Source organism: Geotrypetes seraphini, chromosome 2, assembly GCF_902459505.1.
Source record: "Geotrypetes seraphini chromosome 2, aGeoSer1.1, whole genome shotgun sequence".
NCBI lineage: Eukaryota > Metazoa > Chordata > Amphibia > Gymnophiona > Dermophiidae > Geotrypetes > Geotrypetes seraphini.
In genome coordinates this window covers 495,258,619-495,271,669 of record NC_047085.1, presented here as the reverse complement: position 1 = coordinate 495,271,669, position 13,051 = coordinate 495,258,619, and the positions used below count along the sequence as shown (strand labels likewise).

General features: G+C 41.0%; 1 protein-coding gene across 12 annotated transcripts in view; it reads left to right on the top strand.

Moving 5' to 3' along the window:
* MAP4 (microtubule associated protein 4) overlaps nucleotides 1-13,051 on the top strand; it is a 421,944-nt gene that overhangs the window by 394,843 nt on the left and 14,050 nt on the right. For all 12 annotated transcript variants that reach the window (XM_033931948.1, XM_033931947.1, XM_033931950.1 and 9 more), the window contains one exon: nucleotides 7,892-8,004. In XM_033931948.1, coding sequence (XP_033787839.1) covers nucleotides 7,892-8,004 — 113 coding nt within the window. The remainder of the gene's footprint in view (nucleotides 1-7,891; nucleotides 8,005-13,051) is intronic.

Below are 13,051 nucleotides of genomic sequence, written 5' to 3'. Positions count from 1 at the left end.
GTGATCAATGATGCTGTCCTTTATCAGTGACTCTGCCATCTTTCCCGGTACTGAGGTCAGACTTACCGGTCTGTATTTCCCCGGATCTCCCCTCGAACCTTTCTTGAAGATCGGTGTAACATTTGCCACCTTCCAGTCTTCCGGAATCTTTCCCGATTTGATCGACAGATTGGCTATTAGTTGAAGCAGTTCAGCTATGGTCCCTTTCAGTTCCTTGATGCCATCCGGTCCCGGGGATTTATCGCTCTTAAGCCTATCAATCTGCCTACATACCTCCTGTAGACTGACCGTCAATCCTGTCAGCTTTCCGTCTTCATTTCCAGCATATAGCCTGATGGGTTCCGGTATGCTGTGTACATCTTCTTCGGTAAATACAGATGCAAAAAATGTGTTCAGTTTGTCGGCGATTGCTTTGTCCTCCTTTAGCGCTCCCTTTATTCCATGGTCATCCAACGGTCCCACCATTTCCTTTGCGGGTTGTTTCCCCTTAATATATCGAAAGAACGGCTTGAAGTTCTTCGCCTCCTTGGCTATTTTTTCCTCGTAGTCTCTTTTGGCCCCTTTTACCGCCTTATGGCACCTGCGTTGATGTTGTTTGTGCTTGTTCCAGTTGGCGCTTTTGTGTTCAGCAGCACCATAAATAAACATTCCCTCTTTAACAGCAATTTCCTTTTAACTACAGCTTCTTCCCTACCTTATCATTTAATAACTTCATCATGCCACTCTACGGTTGGGCACCACCCACATACTCAAACTTTCCCCTGGTTAAAAGGCATCATGTAAATTAGGGAAATCCCTTTTCTTCAAATTCACTGAGCTTTGGAATAACCTCCCAGCCCCGCTTCGGAACCTAGGCTCATTCCAATTATTCCGAAAGCATCTGAAAACCTGGCTTTTCTCCAAAACGTAAAGCTATCTATTTAAAATGTAAAGCTAGCTATCCTCTTCATAACCTCTAATCTCTTATTATGTCCTTCCCTCATTTATTTAATTACCTGTAAACCGTGCTGAGCTCTATCTTTATGGAGATGATGCGGTATACAAACTTAAGGTTTCAATTAGTTTCTCTTCCTCTCTCTCTCTTTTTTTTTCTCTCTCTCTCTTCTTCTTTTTTCTCTCTCTTCCTCTCTCCTTTTTTTCTCTCTCTCTTCCACTCTCCTTTTTTTCTCTCTCTCTTCCATTCTCCTTTTTTTCTCTCTCTCTTCCACTCTCCTTTTTTCTCTCCCTCTCTTTCTCTTTCTCATTATCATTAAAAGGCATCATGTATGCAGGTAAATTAGGGAAATCCCTTTTCTTCAAATTCACTGAGCTTTGGAATAATCTCCCTGCCCCGCTGCGGAACCTAGGCTCATTCCAATTATTCAAAAAGCATCTGAAAACCTGGCTTTTCTCCAAAACGTGAAGCTACCTATTTAAAATGTAAAGCTAGCTATCCTCTTCATAACCTCTAATCTCTTATGTCCTTCCCTCATTTATTGACTTACCTGTAAACCGTGCCGAGCTCTATCTTTACGGAGATGATGCGGTATATAAACTTAAGGTTTCATTTAGTATGTAATATATTTCACTGCTGATGGGAGAGTGACTGGAGTTGGGCCTCTTGTGTGATATTGCTCTGAATAGAAGCAAAGTTTTATTAATATACATTAAAAAAAAATGTATAGGCAAAAAAAAAAAATGAGTAAGAAGCAACTAAACACGAAACCAGTCATTTAATAAAGAAAGAGGATTGGGGGAGGCTTTTATGCCAATGATTGGCGTTGGAGCTGATTTTGAAAGTTGTATAGCTCCTATTTCCTACCCCTGTTTAGGAAGTGAATATACCAGCCCATTGAGTGGGGTTGGTTTTTGTTTTGTAAGTGTATATTTTCTGATCACTTTCCTTGATATTTTTATGAGTGTGAGTTCAATTATTTAATGTATGACTATAAGAATACCACCACTTCACTGGTCCCTTGGATAAGAAGTCAAAAAAATATAAATAAATAAATCACTGAGAAAATAAAAAGGGCTTTATAAGAATGGACATCAGTATGAGTCTTTAATCCCTCAACGAAAGTCTCTGGCTCAGGCAAAATCTCAAAGGTGACCAGCACCAGACAATAAGTCTAGGTGAGAATTGCCTCATACATCATATAGTCCAATTATAAGCCAATAAATAGAACTGCGCTCCCAATGAAAAATTTTGACTTATACACCAAGGGAAAAGGATGAGAAAGGCACATAATTTCCCCAGAATTCTATAGTTTTAACGGTTCTCCCTTCTGCTTCTATTTCCTATCTCCCCTCTTTTCAACCTTTCAAAGTCCTTTAGATCATTGTAGTCTTATTAGAATGTTTATTTTCTTATTTTTCTCATCTATCTCTATTTTTATTTCTTCATTACTCTACTAATTGTCATTTTCCCAGGTACTTTAGTTAGATTGTGAGCCTTCGGGACAGTAAGGGAATTTCTAAGTACCTATCTTACTTATAATTTTAATGCACCCTATTGTCTATTTTCTGTAAACCGCTTAGAATCCTAACGGAATTTAGCGGTATATAAGAAATAAATTACATTACATTACATTACATAAATACAAACACTCCCTAAAAAACCTAATATATAACACAAAGCAGTGCAAAAAGTGTGTAAAGTGCACAATAGATAAAAGAATAAATAACAATAAAATGACTAGTTCTAAAGTGCAATTCTGAAAAAGAGGAAATTCAATATAAAACTATTAAATTAAATACAAAGTGCATTGGCTCATAAATAGTTCATGGAAAGTGCTTTAGCTCATAAATAGTTCAAGGAGAAAAATGGTAACCAAAGGCAATGTAAAACAACTCTAAATATAAAGTGCAAGTGCAAATATGAATATGAAACGCCTTCCTCAAGTTCCAAAGATTATTGATCATCGGAGATATCAATCTCCACCTAGACGACATCACCAGCAAGGATACGATTGAACTTATTAGTTTCCTCACCTCCCTTGGCCTCACCCCCTCTGCACCATCCCCAACCCACGAAAAGGGGCACACACTAGATCTCATTAGCTTCCTCGACCTTACCACTCACAAGACGTCAATTGACGACACTCGCTGGGAACATGTCCCCTGGTGTGACCACTTCCTAGGGGCTTTCTGTCTCCCCATCTTTATGTCGCACCTTGGGGCTCCATCCCGTACTTCCAACCCCATTACCTTCCGCAAAAAAATCACAAGCGACCTGTTCTGGTCTAAATTTCTCAATCTATTCTCCTCTGCCCCTAAGCCTGCAGATTCAGGTACTAATTGGCATAACTGGGTCGCTCTCTCCAAATCTACCTATCTTTCCCTCGCCCCCCTTTCCACTAAATCCATCTCCTATCCCCGCAAGGCCCCTTGGTTACTCCCATATCACAGAGAGCTAAAACAGAAATGTCGAGCTCTGGAGCGCATATGGAAAAAATCAAAATGTCCTATAGACAGACAGTCCTGGAGAGTCAATATCAAGCTGTACAATACAGCACTAAAAAAAGCAAGAAAGAACTTCTATGGTGACAAAATCTCCAGGTCCAACAATCAAAGCAGTACTCTATTCAACATTTGGCGCTCCCTAACCTCCAAAAGAGACCCCACCTTGCTCCCCTCCTTTCCCTCAGCCGATGTTCTAGCAAAATTCTTCAACGATAAGGTTTCTTCCTTGAGATGCTCTTTCCCTCCTTCAGTCTCTTACAACTCCCTAGTGCCCACCGATTCCACTCCCACCCTAATGGTCTCCAACCCTATCCCAGCTGACAGATCCTGGACCACCTTTGAGCGTGTATCTGAATCCCTGGTCCTCAATCTCTGCCTCAAACTGAAATCCTGTAATTGCTCCTTGGACCCATTCCCCTCCTACCTATACGAGAACATTCCCGCTCAGACTATTTCTTCTATCACCATTCTCATAAACTCTGCCCTTCAGTCCGGCCATTTCTCCCCAGAAATGGGTCATATCGCCTTGACCCCACTACTGAAAAAATCTGACCTTGACCCTTCCATACCATCCAACTATCGCCCAATTGCAAATATCCCTCTCCTAACCAAGATGCTAGAGTCCATCATTTCTTCCCAACTCTCATCATACTTAGAGAGATTCTCTATTCTTTTACCCTATCAATATGGCTTTCGTCCTAACTTCAGCACCGAATCCCTACTGTCTTCCCTGATTTCAAGGGTTCAACAACTTCACTCTCGAAACAAGTTCGCCGTCCTCCTACAATTTGACCTTTCCGCTGCTTTCGACGTTGTTCACCATGATATTCTTGTTACCAACTCTCTGAGATAGGTATCAACTCCACAGTCCTAGGTTGGTTCTCTAAATTCCTCCGCTCTCGTTCTTACATTGTTAACATGAATGACACCTCATCCTCCCCCTGGAAACCGAATTGTGGAGTCCCACAAGGCTCTCCACTATCCCCTATCCTTTTCAACATCTATATGTCCTCCCTAAAACTCCTCCACCTATCCCCCCTTGAAACAATTTACACTTATGCAGACAACATCCTCGTCCTCCTCGAGACCGATTCGAACCTCACCGACCTGTCTAAGAACATATCCTCTTGTATAATGAACCTACAATCCTGGGCCCACACTGTGCAAATGAAATTGAATGAGTCCAAAACAAGACTTCTTTGGCTCGGTCCAAAACTAGATTACCTACCCACCTCCATCCCACTACCCTCTGGCTCCTCTCTGCAGCTTGAGTTCTCGAGCAAGGTCCTGGGCATCATCATTGATTCCACATTGTCCTTCAATGACCACCTCCAATCCATGGTAAAATAATGCTTTTTCAGCCTTCACATGCTGAGGAAAGTTAGATCCTGCTTCCATCAAAAACATTTTACCCTCCTTGTCCAATCCATCATCCTCTCCAGATTGGATTATTGCAACTCTAGCTACTTAAGCCTAACTAAGAAAAACCTCCAACAGATTCAGAATGCCGCGGCCAAGCTCATCTTCGCTAAAAGTAAATTTGACCATGTCTCCCCGCTCCTGGCCAAGCTCCACTGGCTTCCGATAATCGCCAGGGTCCACTATAAATGCGCCTGTTTAACTTTCAAAATCCTATATGGTATCCTCCCTCCCTTTATCCCTCTTTCTTGGAATTCCTCAAACCCTAATACCACCAGATCCTCCCACAAATTAAAACTATCCTTCCCCTCGCTAAAAGGCATTTCCCACACAGGAAAGCTAGGGACCTCCCTCCACTTCAAAATCACTGAGCTCTGGAACAACCTTACCTCCCCTCTTCGGAACTTGAGCTCTCTCCAAGTTTTCCGCAAACATCTGAAAACCTGGCTTTTCTCAAAAAATGTAAGTCTCCCTCCAACTTAGGAATCAAGGAAACTCTTATATCTTGGCATCCCAAGTCCTCTAAATTTTCTTCACACTTCTACCTCTAACCCTCTGTTGTAGTTCCTTCCTATTTCTCCTACTGTAAACCGCGTCGAGCTCTACGAACGTGGAGATGATGCGGTATACAAACCTAAGGATTAGATTAGATTAGATGAATGCTTACAAACAATTCATTCATTCAGTATCATATAATGTCATGCTAGGAAACAATAATGATGAAATTTCATGTGACCTGAGACCTGAGACAACCTATACTAAAGGAGAAAAAAAAGAATAAAAATAGCAATAGCACCAATCTGAGCAATTTATATAAACACTTCTACAGTAAAAAGAAAAAATTCATTCACAGTCAAAAGTCTCTAATGACGCTGAAAATATTCAAAAATGTACAATATCAGAATCACACAGAAGAAAGACACCGAACAATTCATATGATATCATATCACCACTCGACAGAGCTCCGTTTCGCTTCTTCGTCAGGAGCGGAGATTCCTTTTTTTTGCAGACCAATGAAAAAGGTGAAACGGACCAACAATAGCTACTAGGCCTGTCGGAAAAGAACTTCTGAAAATTCAAAGATCCACAGTACATGTTCCAGCACTTTGCCATTTGAAATTTGGTAGAATTTTCATGGATACTTTTCAATCTAATACCTCTAATAGAAGGAAATTGTAACATGAGAGATGTAGATGTTTGTTGATCTCTATAGTAGAGAATGACACGGTGAAAAAATTCATCACCGTTCCCGTCCCCGTGGATAATCGTGGGAAGCCATCTCGATGTCGTCATTCAAGGAGAGAGGGAAGAATCAAGAGTACGAATGGGCTCAACCACAGACCCTCAAGCCTTGCATTGAAGAATGTTGGTGTAGAAGGACTGAAGGTGAGATAGACACGTAAGAATGGCCCAGGATTGTTTCCTGCAATTATCTGCGGGGACGGGAACGGTGATGAATTTTGTCACCGTGTCATTCTCTACTCTATAGTCCCTTAACAAGGTGATTTAATAAAGTTAGGTCAGCTGGGGTTAGAAAACAAGCACGTGACATTGACCTGCTCTAACTGTACTAAAGCAGCATTTCCCAAGCCAGTCCTGGAGTACCTCCTAGGTAGCCAGGTATTCAGGGTATCCACAATAACTGTGCAAATGTATACCGATCTCACATTGCCTCATGCTTTGCATACGAATCTCGTGTTGGGGCTAACTTGAGAAACTCTGGTTGCAATAGAAGACCTAGAATTTGAGTCGGGAAGGAGAATAGAGTTAAGGCTGGCCTTTCTGCTAGAAAGGGAATGACTTTTTGGGGCGGATATGATAATATAAGAATAGCTGTACCGAGGGCCAGATTCTCAAAACTTTAAGTTGGTCGCTAAACTGGTTGCAGACTGTTTAGCCTGCATGCATTTTAGCGGAGGATTATGAAAATGGCTTATGGCGGTCTTTAGCCCTTTCAGGACCATAAGGATCGTAGGCCAATTTTTGTGGTTTTGACGACATTTTTATGGTAAAAAGGGCTTGCAGATGCCAAAAAATTGATTTTTTTTGTGAAATATCATTATTTTTATTTAAAAAAATCACACTTCTGGCTTATGGACAGTGTGGCAAGTGAATCTTCTCGTCAATCTAGCAACGACGCTAATGAATGAATGTCGGAACCAGTTTGTTTACACAAAGGCAGTATCATATGGAATCCGTACATATCAAATTTAGAACTGTAGACTATCCCAATCAAAATTTATAGGATTTTAAAGTTATGGGACAAATATGTCCCTTGGTCCTGAAAGGGTTAGTGAGCTTTCTAGCATTCTCCAACACTGCCATGCAAATGGGCTCTTGAATATAAGCGAGCACCCCAGTGGATTGATAAACATCGCTGAGCCATTCTCCAAGAGCGATGTCTGTCAGGTTTTGGTGACAAAAATCAGCAACTGGTCCGGGATTGATGGTACAGTGACAGCACTGTTAAAAGTGCATCTTGTGGGAGTGTGTTTTTACTGTGGCTAATGAAAAAAATGAATTATATGAATAATCATAAATTCTCTTTTTTTTTTTGTGAGAGTAGTATTATATGCAAATATAGCAAGTCTTTGCTACTCTCTAACATCCTCATTTGTATGAGCGTTTTTTTGGAAAAAGACTCGCTTTTTTAAAATCGCTACTATAACAGCTGCGACAGCAGCCTGTCAGTTTTTTACGCATTTTTTTGGGAGAATCTAGCCCTGGTCTATATAAAACCAGTATCCCATTTCCAACAGTGGCCAGTCCAGGTCACCAGGTACCTGGCAGAAACCCAAAGCAGTGGCTTCCCCCATGTCTACCTCGGTAGCAGACTGTGGACTTTTCCTCCAAGAACTTGTCTAAACCTTTTTTAAAATCAAGATAAATTCCCTTCTTTGTCTATTGATTGAGAGTAGTGTGAATTACCGAAGGAGGTAGACTTCCTTCCATGTAACTCTGCACATTTATATATCTTCACTGGTATATTCAGGCACAGTTGGAGTTAAAACTCCCTTCTCTCTGGTTTTAGGTGGAGGAGACGTCAAGATTGAGAGTCATAAAATAAATTTGAAGGGTAAGGTACAATCAAAGGTTGGATCTCTGGACAACGTGGGTCATGTACCAGCCGGAGGCAATGTGAAGGTAAGGAACTTCTCTCAGGTTTTTTGGGGTTGTTTTTTTTTCTTCACAATGCTCAAGAAAGCTTTGGGCTGGGGAATGACGTTATTTCCGGTAAAGGTTTGTATAATTTAGACAGGATAAATAGTTTCCCTTTGTGTTGTGCATTGCTTGCTGCCTCTATGTGTTGCCATAAGCCATTAACTTGCATACAGCATCATCGCCACCATCCTTCAGTCATTATGAAAGAGCTCAGAAATGTGCACATTAGGGAGCTTTGTTTAACAGAAGTGTTTTTGTACTTCCTAAGAGTAAAATGTTTAAGTTCAGGAGAAACGAATGCTCCTTTTGAACCCCCCTCCTTAAAACTTTTCCAGGCAATGCATCTGCAACTTTTTTTCATACCACTGCAATCGGGCAAGGTGTGATCAGACTTAAAACAAACAGAACTTCCCTACAGATTCAAATCTGTGTTGAATCCATCATCTTCCAAAAGCTTTACTCTTCTGATTTAAGCTGAAATATCTGACCCCCCCCCCCCCCCTTGAACCTTAGAGATCCACTTGTCTGTGCTGGGATTCCTGTTATGTTTAAATGATTTTTGTTATTCCAGCAGTAAGAAGCAAATACAAACAGTAGTACCATTCAGGAAATAACATTTTCAACAATATAATCAGTTCCCCTCCCCATCCCTCCCCAAGAATCCATGGCCAGTCCAACAGCTGAGAGTGGGAATAAAATCTTAAAGATTCAAAAGTCTACTGCGAACACGCGGTGTGAGGTCCTGCCAGAAGTGCTCCCACACCTGACAAAATTTGCGACCCGGGCCAAGAGTCAAGTCTCCCACCATGCGTCTCTCCAATGTTGCGTGCACTATCATTAGGGATCTCCATTGTGCATATGACGGGGGATGACGGGAGAGCCAGTTGGTGAGGATGGCTTTTTTCCCCATCAAAAGGGCTCTGGAGAGAAATGCTGACATTCCCCTGGGTTTGGGCGAGGCTATATTGGGATTCCTGTTAAAACATCAGTCAGTTTAAGCAAGAACTCCTCCCAAAGCTTCAGAATCTCCTGTCTGCTGAAATTTATTCCTAACGTTTGGAGCAGGTGAGCTGAGCAAAGGGAGTCGGAGCTAGCCTTCCACCTGTTTGCATTTTTCTGTATTCTTTGCAGAAAGGGATGGGACTTGATATACTGCCTTCCTGTGTTAACAATCAAAGTGACTTGCATATTACATACAGGTACTTTTAAGTTTCAAGTTTATTTAAAAATGTGATTAAACGCCTAACAAATACTAAGCCTTTTACAACAATAAAAAAGGGTAAAATTAAAGCAGAACATGTTAATTATAAAATAAAATAATGTTAATAACAAGAATACAGACATCAAATCTCTACAAATGGACAGAACTCTCAACATTGAAGACAAAGTTCTTGCTGCACTGAACATCTGGAAAAAGAAACATCAATTCAAAATGACTCCTAGAGCAATGACAGAACAATTAGTTAGGGTGTTAATCATGACAGATATGTATGACCTCGCAGCCAAAGTTAGAACATTAAAGATCTTTGCTGAAGCTATTATTCTCTAAACAGCATGCTGAATAAAGCTTCTTTGGATGGGGGAATTCAAAATAAAGAAAGTTGTCATATAATGTTCTAATCATGTATCATAATAACTGGCTGATTAGAATAGACGCTCTGGTTATCTGTAAGCCATGAAAATTAAATATCAGAAGGGTATATTAAAAAAAAAAAAATGTATACCTGGACACACAACAATGATACTTAACGTGAAACAAAAGGAGAATGGGTAGAACTACAATAAATTACAGGAAAGAAAACATAAATGGAAAAAAACAATGGGACTAAGGGAAAGTTTAGAAGAAATCGCTGAAAATGAAAGAGGAGAATTTAATATTCAAATACATCTGTGAATAAAAAAACTTTTTATTCACCCCCCTCCAACCCCCGATGATCGGCACCGTATCCTCCACTATCTACTCCCCCTTCCCCAGACCAAATCTTATTTTGTACCTGGGGAAATGGAGGGTTAAGTGACTTTGCTGAAAGTCACAAATTGCTGCAGTGGGACGTGAACTTAGCTCCCTAGATGTCTTTAAAGACAACAGGGAGAGATGGCGAAGGGATATTGCGGTAATCTGGCATTGATATAAACTCTGAAGACCTTTTAACCTCTGTCCTTTAAGACCCAAACCAGTCTTTTTTTAATGGAGTCATAATAACATAGTAAATGAACAGTCCATCCAGTCTGCCCAATAGTTGCATTCATTATATATTCATGGTTAAATTGTCTTCTTTAATATTTCTGGGTAATAGACCATAGAAGTCCGTCCGGTCTTTAGGCTTTAGGCCATTGAAACCCTCTCCAGCCTTTGTCCGTCCTGTCACTGGAGCTTCTATCAAAGCCCTCCCCAGCTCATCCTAAACCAAATCACCATATATGGGGTACAGACTGTGCAGGAATGCCCAGTACCGGCCTTAGTTTGCTTTGTACCATTCATTTTCTAATTAGAGATCCTCTGTGTTCATCCCACGCTTTTTTGAATTCCTTTTGCACTGACGATGTCTCCAGGGACTTCTGCTCAGGAGGGAAGGATTAGGACAGCTGTTGTAGTTGATTCGATCCTTAAGCATATAGATAGTGGGGTGACTGGTGGTGTGAGGATCGCCTGGTGCGAAGTTTGTGGTCCTCACATGTCACTTAAATAGGATTTTAGATAGTGCAAGGGAGGATCCGGCTCTCTTAGTACATTGTAGGTACTAATGACATAGGAAAATGTGAGAGGGAGGTTCTAGAATCCAAATTTAGGCTCTTAGGTAGAAAGCTGAAATCCAGATCCTCTATGGTAGCATTTTCAGAAATGTTTCCAGTTCCACGCACAGGACCCAAAAGGCAGGCAGAGCTCCAAAGTCTCATGTGTGGTTGAGATGATTGTGCAGGGATGAGGGATTTAGATTTGTTAGGAACTGGGCAACCTCCTGGGAAAGGGAGGAGCTTATTCCAAAAGGATAGACTCCACCTTAACCAGGATGGAACCAGGCTGCTGGTGCTAACGTTTAAAAAGGAGAGAGAGCAGCTTTTAAACAGAAAGGGAGGGGGGTAGCCAACAGTTGCCCAGGTTCAGTGTGGAGTATCCTTGAAGGATACTATTGAACCAGGATATTTAGGGGGTCCAAATAAGAGTGTTTAATAATGGTGAAAGAAAGCCAGGAATGTTTTAGAGGAAGGCAGAGTAAAGGACTCAAATTATCTTTGTCATTTTGTCAGCAGGCTGTAGATACAAGGAAAAACACACAATTTGAAGTGTCTGTATACAAATGCTAGAAGCCTAAAAAATAAGAGTTAGAGTATATAGCACTGAATGATGAGGTAGATGTAATGGGCATCTCAGAGACCTGGTAGAAGAAGGACAATCAATGGAACATTGTTTTACCTGGGTACAAATTACAGTGTTCCCCCGGTCGTTCACGGTCGGTGGTTCGCGGTCCCGGTCATTCGTGGTATTTTCTGACCAAGAACCACCGAAAAGGAGAGGGCAAAGGGAGAGGCAGGAGAGAGCGGCCAGAGCACCGCAAGTGCAGGAAATCACTCGCGGTACGCTCCGACCGCCTCTTCCTGCACTAAGTCGGGCCTTATCCAATCAGGAGCTGCTTTGACACAGAGCTCCTGATTGGATAAGGCCCGACTTAGTGCAGGAAGAGGTGGTCGGAGCGTACCGCGAGTGATTTCTTGCACTTGCGGCGCTCCAGCTGCTCTCCTGCTGCCCTCTTCAGACTCCCCCATGAAAAACCATATTTGCAGTTTTTCGAGATTTGCAGGGGTTCCTGGAATGGAACCCCCGTGAATATCGGAGGAGTACTGTATATTGCAAGGATAGAGTAGATCAAATTGGAGAGGGGGTTGTGCTATATGTTAGAGGGAATTGAATCAAGCAAAATGAACATTCTGCGTGACATAGATAGCAGTGTGGAATCCATATAGAAAGAAACCCCATGTATGAAGGGAAGAAATATCGAAGTATGGTTGTACTACTGTCCCCCCAGTTCAGATATGAGCAGACAGATGATGAAATGTTTTCAAATAGAAAAGCTGGCAAATTGGGCAACCGTATAATAATGGGTAATTTCAATTACCAAAATTTATAGGATAGAGTAAATAAATACACTGAATAATTAACCACTACATACTGAGGAGAGAGGCCTGTACAGGTGAAGATTTTAAGCCTGCCATAATACTGGAGGTGAAGACAAAGCCCTCTGAAATCCCCAGAATAATAAGAAAAAGGCAATACTTTTTACAGGCCTGAAAAGTGCTTTTGAAACATTACTGTTCTTAGAAACTCTTATCTTTACTAAAATTAGCAAGGCCAAGCCAAGCGGAACTCATCCTTCATACAGAAGCCAGCAGAACAACTGCTGAAATAGAGAATTTCATGAGGATAGAATTTCATGAGGATAGAATTATCAGCACAGAGAGGAAGTACTACATATCTTAATCAAAGAACATAAAATTAATTACTGTACAAATGAGGAATGGGCGTGCTCGGAGAAATTGAGGAACTTTGATATTAGAAAAACATTTGTCGGGGAAATAGATAGAACCTTTTGGTAAACAGAGGATGTCCTGCGCAGTATGACTTAGAAAAAATAAAAATATTGTCCAATTAATGAAATAAGAAACTGTATGTCCAATAATAATCAAATACGTAATATGTGCCAATGTGGTCTCAGGCTGTTAAGAAATGTATAAAAAGACAGCCTTTTGAGGCCTTAGTCAGGACAGACATCCAGGTATACTAAAGCGCTTGAAGTATATTATTGGTCAGCTCCATATGCTGAAAGGATTTGCTCTTGTAACCTGTTATTGATTATTAAATAAAATATATATTATTTATACCAGCATATTGGGTTGCCATGAGGTCAGTTATTGAAGGCCATAATTGCAGGCGGCACTTCAATACTCTTATTTATTCACTAGAACCCCTCACCAAGCCCATCCAGCAGGGACAGAAAACCAAAATCCAAACAAAAATAGCAAAGTGGAGAAA